General features: G+C 36.3%; 3 protein-coding genes across 7 annotated transcripts; all 3 read left to right on the top strand.

Annotated features, from left to right (window-relative positions):
* The first annotated feature begins 168 nt into the window (after positions 1–168).
* Positions 169–5,373, top strand: LOC121989770 (protein At-4/1-like). Of its 3 annotated transcripts, none has more exons than XM_042544005.1 (10): positions 169–1,264; positions 1,553–1,656; positions 1,988–2,093; positions 3,054–3,109; positions 3,646–3,723; positions 3,796–3,869; positions 3,934–4,067; positions 4,147–4,242; positions 4,818–5,002; positions 5,086–5,373. In XM_042544005.1, exons 2-9 carry the CDS (start codon positions 1,591–1,593, stop codon positions 4,967–4,969), a joined length of 762 nt encoding a protein of 253 aa, XP_042399939.1. In that variant the 5' UTR covers positions 169–1,264; positions 1,553–1,590; the 3' UTR covers positions 4,970–5,002; positions 5,086–5,373. The 3 variants fall into 3 exon arrangements, with proteins under 3 accessions (XP_042399939.1, XP_042399938.1, XP_042399937.1); XM_042544004.1 differs by having other exon boundaries at positions 169–1,304; XM_042544003.1 differs by having other exon boundaries at positions 169–1,656.
* On the top strand, positions 246–824 carry LOC121991615 (pentatricopeptide repeat-containing protein At2g34400-like). The gene has a single exon (XM_042545599.1). It carries the CDS (start codon positions 246–248, stop codon positions 822–824), a length of 579 nt encoding a protein of 192 aa, XP_042401533.1.
* A 193-nt stretch (positions 5,374–5,566) lies between the features above and the next one.
* LOC121989769 (probable protein phosphatase 2C 59) lies at positions 5,567–18,566 on the top strand. Of its 3 annotated transcripts, none has more exons than XM_042544000.1 (15): positions 5,567–5,724; positions 5,817–6,046; positions 6,534–6,661; positions 6,881–6,979; positions 7,060–7,218; positions 8,999–9,085; positions 9,158–9,249; positions 9,365–9,439; positions 11,051–12,195; positions 12,267–12,456; positions 12,529–12,608; positions 12,683–12,747; positions 13,624–13,710; positions 14,386–14,516; positions 15,284–15,389. In XM_042544000.1, the coding sequence occupies exons 2-9, from the start codon at positions 5,979–5,981 to the stop codon at positions 11,201–11,203; spliced, it is 861 nt and encodes a 286-aa protein (XP_042399934.1). In that variant the 5' UTR covers positions 5,567–5,724; positions 5,817–5,978; the 3' UTR covers positions 11,204–12,195; positions 12,267–12,456; positions 12,529–12,608; positions 12,683–12,747; positions 13,624–13,710; positions 14,386–14,516; positions 15,284–15,389. The 3 variants fall into 3 exon arrangements, with proteins under 3 accessions (XP_042399934.1, XP_042399935.1, XP_042399936.1); XM_042544001.1 differs by having other exon boundaries at positions 5,598–5,724; positions 5,938–6,046; XM_042544002.1 differs by lacking the exons at positions 5,567–5,724; positions 5,817–6,046; positions 6,534–6,661; ... (3 more) ...; positions 9,158–9,249; positions 9,365–9,439 and adding exons at positions 16,190–16,371; positions 18,413–18,566 and having other exon boundaries at positions 11,898–12,195; positions 12,529–12,747.
* Position 18,567: the final 1 nt, after the last annotated feature.

The following is an 18,567-nucleotide window of genomic DNA, read 5'->3' as shown; positions in this document are numbered from 1 at the left end:
CATTCCCTTGAATTGTGCAGCAAGACCAAAATAGAAAGAGGAAAGAACCATTAAAAATTAGGAGAGGATAAAAATATTGTTGGTTTTGAAACATTGTTTCATATTTACCTCATGCATCGGGCGACCTTAAATCGTAAAACACTTCAAAAATATCAAAAGTTTGTTTGTTTACATCAAAAAGGTTGCCCAAGTAAACATATCAGCTGTGTTATTTCGTCGGTCGATTCGAGTGTTCGCCCAAGCCCATGCTCAAATCCAAACTCCTAAACCCCAGATTCCCTTTGCCTCCTCCTCCTCCTACTCCGCCGCCGCCCGATGTCTCTCCTTCTTGCCACCGGCACCACCGTATCCTCTCTCTGCTAAAGCAATGCACCACCCTCCGCTGCTTCAAGCAGATCCACGCCCACATGCTCACCCTCGCCGTCCGCAAGCCCAACGACCTCCTCGCCAGGCTCCTCCTCCTCGGCGACCTCCCCTACTCCCTCCTCCTTTTTTCCCAGAACCCCCGCCCCAACGACTTTTCCTTCAACCTCGTGATCCGCGCCCTTGTCACTCTCTACTCACGCTTTCCTCTCGCCCTCGAGTTCTACCTCCGCATGCTTCGCTCCGGCCTCCGGCCCGACCACTACACCTTCCCCTTCCTCCTCCTCGCCGCCGCCAACCTCCAGTCCTTGCACCACGGCCTCGCCGCCCACGCCTCCATCTTCAAGCTCGCCCTTCACGACGTCGACCACGTCCAGCACTCTCTGCTCACCATGTACGCGCGGTGCGGCCAGGTGGACCTCGCCCGCAAGCTGTTCGATGAAATCGCCGTCAGAGATTGAGCTGTTCCGGAGGATGCGATCAGAAGGACTGGTAATGCCGGACGAGGTCACTCTGGACTATTGGAAGAAGCATGGGAGTTCCTGGAGAAAATGCCTCAAAAACCTGATGCAGTTGCCTTAGGAGCTATGCTTAGTGCTTGTCGCTATCACAAGAATGCGAAAATAGGAGAGAAAATTGCAAAGAGGATCCTTGAATTGGAGCCTTCAAACTCAGCAAACTATGTCATTTCTTCTAAAATGTTTGCAGGCTCAAAGAGATGGAAGGATTCAGCCAGGATGATAGGGCTCATGAGGGAGAGGGGCGTAGCGAAGACTCCTGGTTGCAGCTGAATCCTGGTTGCAGGTGACAGGATGCATCTAGAGATTTTTGATATGATTGACTTAGTAGCTGATGAGATGAAGATGGAAGGTTACACTCCAAAGATTGACTAAATTAGCTGGTATGGACCAATACATGTAGCAATTGCTCTTTAGCGAAAGGTAATCCTCAGGTTTTAGCCATCCTAGAAATTTTTATCTGAAGGAATATGATCTATTTTGATGGCTGAACTGCGTTAAATAAATAAAAATTACAGCACTAAGGATATATTAGTATATTATAAATAAATAATTTTAAAATTCTAATATAATTAATTCGTAAGTAATCTAATTTCGTTTTTAACTTACAAACGATTTTTTTTTTTTATTTATCGATTTCAACCATGGGATCCAAACGTCCACTATAAAAGCGTCGTTTCGGAATCGGAGATACACTACTGGCGGCCAGATGGAAGGGATGGAGAACTGCGAGGAGCTGGAAACCCTAGTACGAGACTTCGATCGGATCTACCAGGTAAGCGCACGGCTCCAACTGCCTCTCTTCTTCTCTCTGAGTCGGGATCTCATTCCTTACTGGCTGATAGATCGGGCTGTCCGAATCAAATAAGGGTTTTGACTTGTAATGTCCAAGTTCTCGATCGCATTTGTTAGGTCATTTTACTCTCGATATTAGTTAGTGGTTCGTTTGATGACTGGTAATCGAGTGGAGACAAAAAGGTGCAGAAGGTGGTTGGTGGTTCTAGATATGAAGAAGAATATATGTAGAAATGGGCACTTGAAATTTTCTTCTGATGGATGGCGAATGGCAGTATTACATGTTTGTTGCTTGAATTTTTCATTGACAGGGATACAATGATGCACTTTTGGAGATTCAGTCATTGAAGATGAGTTGTAATTGTGAAGTCATGAAACGCGAAGCTCTTGAAGCCACTTGCAATGATTTTAAATCAGGTCGAGTATGTCATTAACACAGTACCACTTTGCAAATTCACATGTTACTCCAGTAGGAACAAATAAATGCTTTTGGTTGCAAACTTTAAATGTTAAGTTTCCCTCATGATATAGATTGTGCTAAATACTGGCATTGACTTTACCCGAGCCATTTTATATTTCAGATATGATTTTAAACAATATTTATATTAATATATTTACTTCACTTGCGCTACTTAATAAATGCATTTGATTTTTACTAATTTGATAGGAAAAAGTGGCAACTTTAGATTTTAAGATTCCCTCATCATCCTAGATCTGGTTAAATACTGGCATTGACTCTACCCATGCCACTTTGTATTTCATATGATTTTTAACAATATTCATGTTGATATATAGCAGCTATCATTTTGCTTATTGCTACAAATTTTGGAAATTTGTTAAGATGGCTTAGGTGCAATTTTAAGAGAAAGCTCTTTATACTATTTTTATATGCTGGCCAATACCATGTCGATATTGACGTGACAGCATCTGGGGCTCCATGCCATGCCACTGATTTGATTCCAGTTGTAAATTGTTTGTGTACAATATATTATCCATGTAGTAGACACTCATATAATCATAGATGCAGAAAGTATTTGCTGCAATCAGCTGTGCTATTTTACAGGTTTGATGCTACTTGTAGTGGTGTCCGCAATATATTATCCATGCACTTATATTGTTACCTCTATCAACAATATATAAAACTTGTTTGCTGCACTTAAATCTAGTGTTTGTTTTCAATACTTTCCCATAATAATGCAAAATGATTGCTGCATGCCAAGATGCTTTTATTATATAAGAATTAGCTGTGTGCATTTGGAGACCATCTAGATGTAGTTTTCTCAAGTAGGGCTTTTTTTATCCTGTACGCCTACTATTTGGTGCTAAGATCCTCTGGCAAAGCATGGCAATGTTTAATATATTTTATGAGATGGACAGAAAATGAAAAGTTAAGAAGGTCACATCATGAATCTTGGAGCAAATTTGTTGATGAGGTATACTTTTGCTCCTGATGCATTCATTGCATGCTATATTATTCTTTAATTTAGTTATTTGGTAGGCCGTGTGTCTTCACTGACAAGACACGTATGACTTCGCTGAATTATGCACTTTCTATTAGTATATTCAGTGTTAAGTTATCAAAATCAAATTCAGTGACAGCTCAAACTTATTAAGCTTGGGTACTTGTTCTAATCCTTTTTTGGTTTGAGGGGAAATGTAGAAGCCAAATTCTCCTGGAGGTTCTGTTGTATTGTTTGAAATGGGAAGAACATTCTTACTATCAGTTAACATGAAAAAGACAATAGAAGTTAAAAAATCTTATATTTGGTCACATCGTCGTATAAGGGAGCAAGGCTAATAGTGAAAAATCATGTTAGAATGGGAATACTTGCTCACTTTGTCATCTGTTTTTTTTTTCAACTTATTTTAATATCTACTGTGGTTTTATGAACCTTGAGGATTTCCTGGTCAATGGTCACCAGGATTTACCGAATTACCCTCATAAAAGGTATTTTTCTTCTGAAGCTAGATGACATATCACGCAAAATGCCAAAGGTTAACCGAGGAAATTAGAGAAGCAAATATCAAACTGCTCAGCCTAGGAGCTGTAAGTTTTTCAATCTCATCAAACTATTTCTCTAAAATGTTCGCATCAGCTGAAAACATTTACCTTCATCAGGAACATGAAAACATGATTGACATGGTTAAACAAGAGTGCAACCAGAAAATTCACGATCTGGAGAAGCAAGTCAGGTAGGTTACAGTTTGAACTTTTTCTTGCATATATGAATGCCAACTAAAATTACATTGCAATCAGCTGCTCACTTGATAAGCAAGCTTCAGATCAAGTTTTGATAAATCAGTTTCAACGAGAATTGGTCACACATGAAACACATATAGACATACTGACCGGCAATCTGGAAATGGTTACCTCTGATTTGCAATCTAAATGTATGACTAACTTCTAGAGATATTATTTAATTTCTGCAATAACATCTAATATTTCATAAAAAAATATTATCTTGAACAGATGATGCTGAGATCCTGGAATTAAAATCTCAGCTTCTGGCTGAACAGAATGCGAAAAATGATCTGCAAGTAAAGCTGCAGAATACAGAGAATGAATGTGAGTAGTATATTGTGAAAATAATGCATTTATTGTATTTCTCAGGAAAATCCAGTAAAAAAAATATCATTAGCATAATTGCATTAGGAAAAATATCACAAGTCCAGTTGAAAAAAGATAGGATTCCATTAGCCTTTGAGAAGAAGATAAAGATTTACGCAGTTTGGCAAAATAGTTAAAGTAAATGTTTTATGTTTTAAATTATGGTTAGCATTGGATACAAACTCACATTGCACTGGAAATGACATCTGCATTTTCTTTTCTGGTTGTTCCATTAGTTTTACTTTGTGCTTTTAAGCTGTTTATTATGTTGCTTGTGGTTAATGGAACGGAATTGATAGAGAATGTAATAAGTTTCTCTTAGGTCTCAGAATAAATAAGTAATAGAATAGGAATATTTGTTTTCAGATCGGTACATGGAATGGAATAGATGGGTCATTCTCAATCTTATATTTGGTTCATACAGATTTTGAAAGTAATAGTCAAAAAATAGTTTTCCTATAGTATTTTGTTCAATCACACAAATTTGCTTGTCTCCAAAACCACTAACGATCCTCTCTAATTCTTTGTTCCAGTGCAAATTATGAAGCAGAAGCAAGAGAAGCAACAGAGAGATTTCATCTCGCTTCATCACGTGGAAACATTGAAGCAGAAAATCATGAGACTAAGAAAGGAAAATGAGTCCCTGAAGAGGCAAGTTGCGGCCTTGAACGACCATCACATATAATCATCCCATCAGGATGGCACAATGCCACAGCAGGTCCTAGAACTACCTTCCCACTCTCTTCTACGCAAGGTCTTAATCGAAGTTGTTATAATATGAAACTACTGTTCCATCTCCAGCTGCCAAAAATCTTGGTTTCTCTCATTCGATGTGCCGGCCGGCCCTGAAGGTTTATATCATTGCCATCGCAAGCAGAGGCTAAAGTCTAACTGAACCATTACTTGTGGCAAACTAATATTATAATTGCCTGTAATCTTGAATTTCAAGCTCGTGTTTCCTATAATTGCCTGAGTTTGTTCTGTTTCAGTTGCCACCCTTTGTTGCCCCATCTCGCCTGATTTTGTTGCCATCTGTGTCCAATGGACTGTAGAAAATCTCTTATAATATTCTAAATTTAACCCTTTTTTAAAATTAATTGTAAGATATTAATAAATCTCTTTCTAGTTCCCCGTTGCCCGATGAACTTTGTCTCGGATAGATACACGAGACAAGACCCAAGAAAAAGGATGGCGTTGACGCGAATATAACTAGTGGACAAGGGTTTAAAGGCAAATATGAAATCGGCTTAAGGTTAAGGGGGACAAACCGGAGGGCATGGATTTAAATATGGCCAGTGCGAGGTTCTAGAAGCAAATATAAAAGACAGCTCCATGGGAGATTGCTAAAAGGACCACATCTCTCTCTCTCTCTCTCTCTCTCTCTCTCTCACTCCCTCTTCCCTTTCTTTGTCGTCTTTGCCCTCGATCGCGGTCGATTAGGTTTGGTGCTCCTGGTTATTTCTTTTTCTTCGAAATTGATTTCTTCGATTGGTGGTTTTTTGATTGCCGTCTTATAATTACTTCTTATTTAGGCGGTGAATTTGATCGTAGATTTTGTTTTTTGCTTCGGTTTGGATCGGACGCCCGCTTGAGTATGAAGAGATCGATTGAGGATCTGGATCTCTCTCCAGGCTAATTGGTTCGTTTTTGTAGAATTTATCTCTTCTGTCTTGATTGGGAGATTGGGAAGAAAGATGAGTTATTTGAATTCGATTAACGGTGCTCAAGCCAACGGTGCACCAGTTAGCGGTGGAGGACTCAGGTATTATTATTATTATTACTATTATTTTCATTTCGATTGTCTTCCTTCTCGATAAACTTGTGTTTGGCATTCTAATTTTGACGGTGACGCTTATTGCGGTTGTGGTAATGTTTGTACGCGGTATTAGCTTTCCGTTGATCGAGTGGATCTGTTGCCCTCTTTTAACGCAAGAGATTTCCTACGTTTGATGTCGTACCGGTGGATCTTTGCTTCCTGCTTCCTGCTTCCATTGGCATTCTATGTTTTGAGTTTTTAATTCAAGGCTAATTTTTGTGATAGCTTGTGTTACCATGGAATCGTTAGTTTAAGTTTCTCTGTACAAACAGATTGGGGAGCATGCAATGAATCCATCATGTATTTGTAAATTGTGAGCTATGAGTTGGACTATTTGTTGATAATTTTACGTATATTCAAATGGGTCACCTTGTATGGATGTAGTAATGCTTCACAATACCATGAGAACTCATGTTTGTTTCTTTCATAACAGTCAAAACTTGAAGTTCAGTTATGGATATGCAAGCTCTCCAGGTAAAAGATCTTCAATGGAGGACTTCTATGAGACAAGAATTGATTGTATAGATGACCAAATTGTAGGCTTGTTTGGTGTATTTGATGGTAAGAGTTTCTCTGGTTCTGCTTTACATTAACTACTCTGTTTTGTGTAGTATCCTTTTTTCTTAGTTTTTTATTTAGTTGGAAAAGTTTGAAATGCTTTCATGAATATCCTTAATCATATCTCTTTCTATACATCTTAAATAGTTTTTTTTTGTTGGAATTCTTATAGATTCAATGCCTTGATGCCATTTTTTTTTATCATAATTGTATGATGTGCAGGTCATGGTGGTGCACAAGTGGCAGAGTATGTAAAACAAAACCTTTTCAGCAATTTACTTCAGCATCCCAAGTTCATTAGTGATATCAAGTCAGCTCTAGGTGATGCTAGTTTGCTTTTGTTATGTGAGGATATTTAAGATAAAGAATCTGACTTAAAAAATTTATTTTAATTTCTTCAGCTGATGCATACAAACATACAGATTCAGAGTTTTTAAAATGTGAGAACAGTCAAAATCGAGAGGCTGGTTCGACTGCTTCAACTGCAGTTCTTGTTGGTAATCGTTTAGTTGTAGCAAATGTTGGGGACTCAAGAGTTGTTATATGTAAGGGAGGAGATGGTAAGTCCCAGTACTTATAATCATCATTTCAATTAGTTAGAGGCCATTTTTTTATGAGAACAAATCATGGTAGACTCTTGGGCTAACAAATACCTAAGAACCCATTTGCTGCAATCACTGCTACAGCAACACCACTTGGCTAGAGGCCAACTGTAAAATGTCCCTCAGAAGTAAGCGTCAATTTCTTATGAGAACATTGTTGAGCATACATTGTTGGTTTGACCTTTTCAGCAAGACTAATCATTAATATTGAAGGAAACACCACAATATTTTACAATATAGTAGGATTTCATCTTCTACGGGGCTTGTTAAAAGCAAGAATGCAAAAAAGCACATCATTTTATCTCTAGTGAGCAATGTATCTTTCATTTCCTTGAATTGTGCAGCAAGACCAAAATAGAAAGAGGAAAGAACCATTAAAAATTATAGTAGTTAAAAAGCAGAGGATAAAAATATTGTTGGTTTTGAAACATTGTTTCATATTTACCTCTCCTTTTTTTCATAAATTGACTCACCTAGATTCATGATTTCATTATCACTTTTCTTTTTGCACTATATTTGTTATATATTAATCTTAGCACTTTAAATGTGGTTAGCTTACCTTCTTTGTTTTCTAACCTTTACTTTGTCACCTAGAGTCCAATGTCAGACTTTTACTTCACTCTTCTAAACATAAGATTAAGATGGTTGAAAGTCTACCTTTTCTCTTTGCATTCCTGATGAAGTTTCTTTCCTTAGATTACTGTTTTGTCAACATTCCGTTTTAACTGTATTGGAGCCAAAATCGTAGGAAAGAAAATTTGAATCGCATCAAATAATATTGAAAGGAAGGGGAGCTTTGGCGCAACGGTAAAGTTGTTGTCATGTGACCAAAAGGTCACGGGTTCAAATCCTGGAAACAGCCTCTTGCAAAAAGTAGGGTAAGGCTGCGTACAATGAATCCTTCCCCGGGACCTCGCATGGCGGGAGCTTCGTGCACCGGGCTGCCTTTTTTTTTTTTTATCAAATAATATTGAAAGAGGATCAAAGTCTCATAAGAAAATTTGATAATCTTGTGAGAAATAGTATGCCATACGACAATATTAAGTTCTTCCATCCTTTGAGGATCTATATATTCTTTTAACTTGTCATTGCTATCCTTTCTGTTTAATCATTTCCTGGCCTTTTATCATCTTGTGGTTCACTTTGTATCTTTCTTTGGGAGTACTACTGATTAATGTCTTCTAAATATACTACAATTTTTGTTTCATTTATGAGCAGTAAATTTTGTATGGTAGTTAATTTCTTTATTTTTTTGTTGGTCAATTTTCGTAAGTACTTATATTCTATAAGCTTGTTGCACTTTGGAATTTTTGTTTCTTTTCTTCCCTTCTTTTTCCATTGAATTAACTATCAAGTTTGTTTACTCATTAATAGTCCAACTGATTCAGAAGATAGTATGAAACTCATGCTCAACTTGGTTCTCGTCTTTTGACACATCATTTGTGACGAATTTTCCAAGGAGTTTTTTTTTTTGAGGGATCACTTTTTCCAAACATTGATTTTCATCTGTTTTCTTAAGTCACAGTAGAGGTGTACAGAAATATCTTAACACATTGAGAGATTAGTTTTAAAGCGGAAACTTTATTGATTACTTTCATAACCATTATATATATATATATATATATATATATTCTAAAACTAATGTGCTGGGCGAGAACAGAAACTACTTTCTTGGAATGGTTTAAAATTTCCCCCTCTTCTAGGCCTTCCCACGAGTGCCTGTTGTTGACTTGTGCAGCTATAGCTGTCTCAAGGGATCACAAGCCTGACCAAACAGATGAGAGGCAAAGGATTGAGGATGCTGGGGGCTTTGTGATGTGGGCAGGTATTTTATCATTCCTCCAACTTTACCTATTGTTGGGTGAATTTTAGTATAATCTTCATTTTGTTATTAAAGGAACATGGCGCGTTGGTGGTGTCCTTGCCGTTTCTCGTGCATTTGGTGATAGGCATTTGAAGCGATTTGTTGTTGCAGATCCGGAAATTCATGTTTGATCTAACCCTTTCTTTTCTCTATAAGTTAATCTATAGTTTTGCTTTCGCCAATGAGCAACAGTTTCACTGGATTTTCTGATCCAACATGAGCACTCATGGATGAATGCAGGAGGAGGAGGTTGATGGATCTCTCGAGTTCGTAATTCTTGCAAGTGATGGATTATGGGATGTTGTTTCAAATGAGGTGCTTACATATCTATGCTTTTACATTTATGTCTTTGTAAACTTTAAAGGTATTGATGTGATTTGAAATAAATCTAATAAGTATGCAATCAAAAATTAAATTTCTATCTTATACATCTAGAACTAAGATGAAGGGGAGACATGGCTCAATAATAAAGCTATTGTCGTCTGACCATAAGTCGTGTGACCGTTGTGGTGTTTGAGTTACGAAAGCAACTTCTTGCAATGCAAGGTACCAGAACCTCTCATATTGGCGGGAGCTATATATTTTAGACCTTTTAGACCTTCAGAAACAAATTAATGAGTAGTGAAACTTATACAAAGTTGGTTACTGGTATCTTAAGTTTTACATTTGTCTAGAAATGAGTGTGTGTGCATGTGATAATTAGTTGCCCCAATATCCATTTTATCATTGCTACAATAAAAGAACAATTTGAGCCTAGACACAAGGCAAAACTCACAACTACATGTTAGCCTAACTTGAGTGCAAAAATAATTGCCCCCAAGGCATAGCGCAGACTGTGGACGCATGATATTTCTGACGTAATGGCCAAGGATTGATTCTCAGAAACTGACGACCTGGGTTTACCCCACCATGCGCCTAACGTCTGTGTATCTACATTTACCTCCCTCTATATCCGTGAGGCCGGCATTAGGGGGACCATTAAGATAGCGGATCTACCTTTTGAGTGCAAAAATAATTACTCGACTCATGATGAAAGGTAATTGAAAGTAGATTAAAAGTAGTGTGAAAATTTTCAAGAATTAATTCATCTTATGCTTGAAAAATTAACCATGCATGGTAAATAAGACTAATTAATTAGGGGAAATTCATTTTTATTGATTTAATAAAAAAAGAATTATGTTAAAATTCTTAGACTATATATAATCTATTGGGTGTTACCACATAATTAGAGAGATGAGAAATGGCATTATTACTTTGAGATAGTATTGACAATAGTTTCTCATTAGTCTTCAGCTTTTGTTTATTATCTTTTTATTTTAGTACCATACAAGATTTATGAAGTTATTGTTGTTTGCAAATGTAGTATGCTAATAACTAATGAGAGTTCAGTAATATCATATTTGAATGTTCAAGTTGATTCAAATTTAAAAGCTAAATAATTAATAATGGGAAATGAGGGGGAAATACTAATGTGAGATTATCAAAAAGGACATTACTGTGGGAGATTATTGCAAAAGTCAGAAAAATACTAATGTCATTACAATTAGCTTAGCCCAAATAGATGATAATTTTTTTTTAAAAAAAAATGCTATATTAGTTTCATTAACTAAAATTGACGCTGCATACCCTAATTTAACATTACTAACTGTGTGGCATTAAGTAGATTTGTAGATTGCCTGAACTATGTTGGATCTTGTAAATTTAAGTATTTGTATATCATTATCAATCTGACAATGGTAGAGTTGAAGTAGGGTCCATGCCCGGTGTGATGAAATATTTTATAAAATAGTTGCCTTTGCGATGATAAACTAAAATGAACAATGTGCTAAACCTTTTCTTACATATTTGAAAATTCCCTTTAAGAAGGTAAAGAAAAGACCAACACAAAGCATCAACTACTTTCTAATCGAATCACATCCCCTACAGGAAGCTGTGGAGATGGTAAAATCCTTTGAGGATCCAGAACAGGCAGCCAAGAAGCTGTTGCAGGAGGCATATCAAAGAGGCAGTGCAGACAATATAACCTGTGTCGTCGTGCGTTTCTTGGCTAGTACTGATGAAACTACAAGAAAATTGTAGGTGAAATCCCCTCTCCTTGCTTCTCTTTTATCCCCTATATGCCGTCTGTAATTGTTTTAGGACTTTGAATTTGGGTGATGAGAATTGGTTGCTCTTTTATTTGGAGTGATCAATGAGGTTGTTCTTATTATTCTAACCTACTGAGCGTGTGTGACTGTATGTGGTACGTGATTATGAAACTGAATACAGATAGATACTCTGTTTTAGATTCCATCAATTATTTTTTTTAAGATTTCAAGGCTCATTGTATATGCTCTTACGGAATCTATCTACTCTATAGTGGTCGTGCTTTTGATGTGGAATCTGACTGTAATACAATTATTTTTTTCTCGATTTTCAACATTTTTCTGTAGTTTTTTTCGATGGGATTTGCATAGTTAAAACATAAAATGCATAACCTTTAAAACCAAAGAGTTGATCTTTGGTGTTTCAAGTTACTGAATTCAATCTTTTGTGCTTCAAATCAGACCCTTTCCCTATAGTGTTAAAAAAAAAACAAAAAGTCTCCATTGGTGCCCATCTGATTAAAGGATGACAGATTTTGTGACAATGGGATATGATAAAAAGTCAATTATAAGGATCCTTTTGCTAAAATATAGTGTTTTAAAAAAAAAAAAGATAATGAGGGATGTGATTAAAAATAAACGATTGTTCAGGTATCATTTGGTGAAAACTAATGATAAGGGCGTTATCGAATAAACTCCATCCTCGTCTCCTCGACAAAAGTATTTGGTTCGTGACTTCCTTAAATGCCAACCACAACCTCACCGACAGTCGTCGTACCGGTCTCAAGTGCCTAGTCTGGCTCCATCCATGAGCACCTTCCTCCTTCCCGCTCAAGCCCTAGCTTTCCACACAAATCCCTCCTCCTCATCCCTCGTCCGCCGGTCTTCGACTCTCGCATCCACCATCGGCGTGATCAAGGCGAGTTCTGCCCCTCGCAGCAAGCCTGTCCGCCCGTCGCCGCTCGGGGCCAGCAGACTCCCTCTCAGGTTTCTTTGCCCTCGATGATCTTCTCGTTTCATATGATCGGAATTCGATATTCTTTTTTTTTACCCTCCAGGGGCATTTTATTAGCGATCATCGTTGGATTCGCCTGTGCCCTTACTTTCAATTCAGCTGTGACGGCAACAATTTACCCTTGCGAAGATGTCGACAGATACTACACTGGCGTCGATGGGCTTCAAGGCGCCGCCCTGATGAAGAAGCTCAATTCCATTGTTTCTGTTCATCAGTCGCTGCGTTACAAAGACGTACTTTCTTTGTTTCTCTGCTTCTAGTATAATTTGCTGTTAATTGTTTACCTGTTGCTTGTTATAACTCAGATCTGGTTCGCTCTCAAGATTCTTGATGCGGCAGATTTCGAAAACCCGGAAGCCTCCTCAGAGATGTAGAGCTGCAGTTTGTAAGCTTGGTGGTTGGTTCCATGTTTTTTTAGCTTTCTAGCGTAGAACTACTTGCCTAGGTCTTTATGTGCAGAGTTGAGATCTATTCTCTTAGAGCTGTTCCAAAATCATTGGCCGGAAAGTCAGAAGGATGGAACAGTGAGTAAATATACTTCAGAATAAGTACTTGTTTCTTGTTAACCATTATATTTAAATCAGAATTACTCTTCTTAAACTGACGGGGCAAAAAAATGGTAGTTCACAAGGAAAATGTAACTTAAGGATGTACTGTCAAAATTATGCTTGATTTGTTCAGTTGAGTATTTGCATTCAAATGCTCCAGACTGTAGTTGCATTATTTGGCATGCGCAATATTTTCACCAGCTAATATTTCATCCCCTTCTTCTAGAATAGTAGATGGCTATAGTGATGATGGAACTATCATATAGTTTGATATGTTGTCTTTTGTTTTTATTCTTAAGCGCATTATGACAGAGGTAATTAGAAGAGAGTAGAATACAATCTATGCTAATGACTTGATCAATTCAACATCTCGTATAGGAAGTTGAAGTTCAATTTTATGTAATTAGGAGGTAATAACAAGTATAGAGTGTGGTCAGTATCTCATACATTGTGAAAAGAGAGCATCACCTCTAACGGTTCCATCTCTGGGATCATCTTTCTTGTATTATTCCTTTGGAAATCATTTCACTTTTAAAATTCTTTTATCCATCTCGACTGGCTAATCTCCTTTTGGCTGTGCATTTGGATGCTGTTTGGGCATGTTGATGTGTAATCGCTTGCTAGTTGCTACTGCTGCGTAGACTATTGCAACCCAAGCTAGGATAGAAACTAGATAGGATTATAGGAAGGGCCAAGCCTTGAATTATCTTGGACGAATTGAATATTCCTACTTGATGTTTGTAATCCAGGGTATTCTTTTTTGTTGTGCTTCTGATCTAAGCAAAATCTTAGTAACTACCATAAAGTTGATTAACTGCAAAATCTGGCAATGATCACTTTTCTGTGTTGCAGGGGAACATTTATGGCCACGTTCATATGGCTTAAGAAATGGAGCAATGTTGACAGATTTACATAACATTCATCCTGCAGATGCAAATGGTAATGATTAACTGGAATAATCATCACTAAACATGTTACTAATTAACAATTTCATAATCAAGAGCATATTCCAATAATGCAATGCATTTGTCAGGACATCTTTATAGAAATACAACTTTATTTGTTTGTTTTTTTTAAAAAAAAAAATTGCATTAGCCTGGAGTTTCTTATGGAAGTTATAACATGGCTATGCCACCTACCTTAATCTCAAAAAAATGAGCAAACCAAAGTCATTAGATGAAAAGAGTATAATGTATAATTTGTCTTGTTTCCTTGGTTTTTATTTTTTTTCTCCTCCATGTGCATTTGGAGAACAGATGAAAAAAGTGAAAAGTTTATACTAAGATCATGGTAGAATGATTAATTTGAATGAACACACATGCAGATACACATATTCTCGACCTGTATGTCGTCTGACTCCATATTTCCTAATGGTTCAACTGTCATGTGTGCTATATTTCACAGCTAAAATTTGTGCAGCAATTGAATAGTTGTCGATTATCAATACGATACTGTATAACCTGTTTGTATTTAGCAATCTCTTCATAAGAAAAATATAATTCATCATATGGGATCCATATTGGTCTACTATTAATCTTGGCCATTATGATGGTGACAAAAATGTTTACTTCTCTTGCTAGCTTATGAATTTCCATTGCTATACTTCTTGTGCAGTAAATTCATCCAGGGGAAACAAGTACTATGGGGAATGTGTGGCTACATCAACTCACTGTTCAAGGCCGGCAAACAATGAAGCTGCTGCTGACACCGAAACTGACCAGGAAAGATGGGCACCACCTAAAGAGGTTCTGATTACATTTTGATATCTCTCTCTCCTTTCTGTTTGGTTGCTTATCCAAAGGATTCTTGAGTGCTAAATTCTCGAGAAAGGAAAGTATTTGTATTTTTCTCATAAATAATGCTGCACATTTTATAGATCTAGATTCTTGGTGCAGAAGCATAGTAAATTAAGTTGTAAACTTATTTTCTTTTGTTTACAATAGATCCAAGTCTGGTTGATGTCTCTTAATCTTTGCATTTTCCTTCTGAATCAGATAATAAACTATGAAACTAAGTTAATCCTTTGATTCCTTTCTCTTGCTTGTTTCCTGCATTTCCTGCAGTGTATAATTCCTGGAAACTTGTTTTTTTTTGTCTCTTTTGTTGATCGGCCAAATTTTGTTTATTGTGTATTTCAATGGCATACATCTTCCACGGACATGGAGAAATTGTTATAGTCAGAGCATGAAGGGAGCTCAGAAATCACTGCAATAAGCAAGGATTATAATTTAGTACCAGGAATGGTGTATACCGATTACTTGTAACGAGCTCATTTCTGATCTCAGTTTCAGCTTGGAGCTGGCGATACATGCCAATTCCTGAATCCTTTCTCTAGATATGCATCGATACATTCTTATTGTCTAGTCGAATCCAGTCTATTACCAAACCTTTCTGGCTTTGACTGGCCCCTTGCTTCTTTTTTTTCTTGTCTTTTGGCTTAAGCATATTTTACCTTTTCTCAGTTTGGTTTGATTTTGTATGACTAAATTTCTATGGACTATTTGTAAAACAGGTGAAAGGAGACGTAGCACGATCGGTAATGTATATGGCCGTGTCTTACGGATTTCAACAACCTAATGGGAGTCCTCCATTACGACTTTCTGATTCACCAAATATTGGTAAATTCATTTTTTTAACAAATCACTTGTTGCTTATTTAGATGATGAAGTTTACATGGATTAACCATAGGTAGGCAGCTTATCTATTCAACTAATTTTATGGGTTTGAGGTTTATATATTTCATATTTCAGAAGAATAAGGTTTAAAAGATCGCGTCGACATATTACTACTAGATTGGTGGACAAATAGGTTGGATCATCAAATGATTGGACTTCTTAAGATTAGTATAATGGCCTAACTATGCTTTTAAATACAGCGGCATACCATTCCCAACTAGAGCTCAGCTGCATGAGGTCATATTTCTTAGTTACCATAATTCAATTTCTACAATATTCATAATATATACTTTAATCTTTTTCAATTTCAGTTAGAATATCCAGAAATTTAATGATGCATATAATCCTTATGGTTGTGAAGCATTTTAGTGTCATTTGTGATATGCGTTTGAAAACTATACAAAAACTAAACAATATATCTTTAGCGATTGCTAGCACCGATGAATTTAACCATCTGACAATACTGATAGTTGATTTGTTGAATGATCGAAACAATACCTTTCAGTTATACCCACCGGTACTGGTTGTGGCATTTAAAACTATATGTTATACCACAATTGTTTCGAGATTGTATCAAGAGTTGTTTACGAAAACAGCATGCATATCAGCATGTTTGTGAGTTCCCTGCCCGGAAAGTAACTTAAACACTTTCCGAGCTTCCGTTCTTGAAAGTCGTTATGATTTGTGAAAAGAAGTTGAATGAAGTGGCTTGCTTACGGTGCTCCCTTGTATGTTCCTGCCAGAAACAAATGAAATGGGCCTCCTTTCAACTTTGCTAAAGTGGAACGAACTCGATCCCCCTTCGAGCGCGGAGAAGTTAAGAAATGACAGAATATGCAAGTTGTATCAGCACAATCGGAATCCTTTCATCGATCATCCAGAATACGCCAACCTCATTTGGAAATACGCCACCAATGAAGGAAAGGTATCACTCTCAGATCCTCTTTACTGGAAATCGTCACTAGATATTTCTTAATCTATACCAGATATTTATTTCTCATCTATCTTGTTATCGCCCAGCTAAATCTCTGTAAAATTTTCCACAAACTACGATTTTACATCACTCCAAATATTCAAAATTTGAAAAATATTCTCACTCAATGGTTTATGCTAAACCAGCAAATCCTTTTCTACTTCCTCTGTGTCTCCTATGTGTCTCTTTCTTATTGTAATTGAATCATTCAGCAGCCTCTCTTAACTCAGAAAGTAACTTTTTTTGTTTTTAATAATTTAGGGGTTCGGGTTTTTGATTAATTCTGGAGGTCGATCCGATAAATCAATCAGAAATATAATTTATACGCATTTAAAAATTAATTTTTAAAATATTCATCTTATTTGATATTTAAATTTTTCTCGAAGTGCTTTGCATCTCAGGTAGACAAAACTAATAACTTAAAAAAAAAATACTGACCTATTTTGTGTGGCAGTAAGTTGCACGCTTGACGCAATGACAACCACAACGTCTTCAAAGGACGTCAACAGCATTAACATTAAATGCAACGACACACGCACATTGATTAGTTGACCAACGACCTGAAAAAATCATGCAGTAGACGAGAAAATGCAAATTTCATGGGACCTCCATAGAACTCTTCCTGTAGTTGCTCTTGATTCGGTCTAGAATTGTCTCCATCAATTTTAATTAAATCATCAACAATCAAAATGCAATCTTGCCTGCAATGAGATTCAGCGGATAGAGCCTCTACAGATTTTGCATTCTATGAATCGACTATGCAAGAACCGAAGTGGCTTAGGGCCCTTCTTTAAAGCTACAACCCAAACGCATTTTTTTTATAAAAAAAAAAGTATTTTTTGTGATGGATGTGGGGTATGATTGGACACTTTCTTTACAAAATGAGAAGAAAAAACATATTTCAAGCGGATTTGATTAGACAATCCAAGTTGGTGTCCTTTGACCACATGGATTGTCTAATGACCCCAACATAAGCCAATTTAACAATTATTTGTAACTTGACCCCACAGAATCTAACTCATTCATGTTACCACATTTGTCATTGCTGGCATTAATCCGCCAATTGCGGAGATTGTTTTAAGCATGTCTTTAACAATCCTACAAATTTTAAACTTCTATGAAAATATTATTGTTTTAAAAAAAAATTGCATGACAAAGGAATTTGTGTCTTGATCAAACGAGCACATGGCACATGCAATGCTCAAAGCCTTGTTCATGTATGGTTCCCATGTGCCTTGTCTACTTTTACTTCTCTTAAAATTTGACACGTACTCCATTAATATATATATATAATTTATCTTTATTTATTTATTTATTATTTTCTTTCCTTTTATTCTCTTTGGTATATTTCATCCTATTTCAAAACACATTTGCATATTCGTCCAACATTTTAACTTTAACAAAATATATCATATCATCACTATTTTTACATAAATTGTATTTTAAAACTAAAGATAAAATAACAGACACATAATTTAAACAATTAGATGAAACAAATTTGTCCCAAAACTCAGTAAGAATTCAAATTAAACAAAATAACTAGGATAGATATTCAATAAAAGATCAACAATTTCATTATAAACCAATTGCCCCATTTTTTATTTAAATTCTTATAAAAAGAAATGAATAAGTAGCTCGATTGATAATGTTCACTTATGTCATTCAAACTATGTCCCACTAGCCATAAGGTGAACATGACTTAAGCCTTGTGAGTCCCATGTATATATCCACTTAAAACAAAAATAAGAAACACACATGTTATAGCACATGAGTCATGCCACAAGAAAAAAAACGCACAATTAATAGAGGAAGGTAAGAGTTGAAAAAAAGAGTGTCTTCTTCTTCTCCCTCTAGACATATAGACTTTAATATCATTTTAAAAGTTTTTTTTTAAAATGTATTTATTTTAAGGATAAATTTCAAAGTATATTATATATATCAAAGAAATTTTTGAAGAATTACCTTTTAAAATTGAATAAAATGGTTAATGCAGGGAGCAAGCAAGGGATGGGCTTTTAGTTGGTGGACTATTGCAAGGACAAGAATGGTCTTTGTATATAAAGGGATAGAGAGCCGAAGGAAGAGAACACCACTGACTCCTGTTCCTACTACTACCGCTACTGCTGCTGTTAGTATTCTTGCATGATC

Source organism: Zingiber officinale, chromosome 6B, assembly GCF_018446385.1.
Source record: "Zingiber officinale cultivar Zhangliang chromosome 6B, Zo_v1.1, whole genome shotgun sequence".
Lineage (NCBI taxonomy): Eukaryota > Viridiplantae > Streptophyta > Magnoliopsida > Zingiberales > Zingiberaceae > Zingiber > Zingiber officinale.
This window is presented reverse-complemented; position numbering and strand designations above follow the sequence as displayed.

Bases quoted from the DNA above. Each gene is read 5' to 3' on its own strand.
- LOC121991615 (XM_042545599.1), top strand. From the start codon at position 246: ATGCTCAAATCCAAACTCCTAAACCCCAGATTCCCTTTGCCTCCTCCT.
- LOC121989770 (XM_042544005.1), top strand. From the start codon at position 1,591: ATGGAAGGGATGGAGAACTGCGAGGAGCTGGAAACCCTAGTACGAGAC. The intron at 2,094-3,053 runs GTCGAGTATGTC...TGAGATGGACAG, and splicing joins TTGCAATGATTTTAAATCAG to AAAATGAAAAGTTAAGAAGG. The intron at 3,724-3,795 runs GTAAGTTTTTCA...TACCTTCATCAG, and splicing joins AACTGCTCAGCCTAGGAGCT to GAACATGAAAACATGATTGA.
- LOC121989769 (XM_042544000.1), top strand. From the start codon at position 5,979: ATGAGTTATTTGAATTCGATTAACGGTGCTCAAGCCAACGGTGCACCA. The intron at 6,047-6,533 runs GTATTATTATTA...CTTTCATAACAG, and splicing joins GTTAGCGGTGGAGGACTCAG to TCAAAACTTGAAGTTCAGTT. The intron at 6,662-6,880 runs GTAAGAGTTTCT...TATGATGTGCAG, and splicing joins CTTGTTTGGTGTATTTGATG to GTCATGGTGGTGCACAAGTG.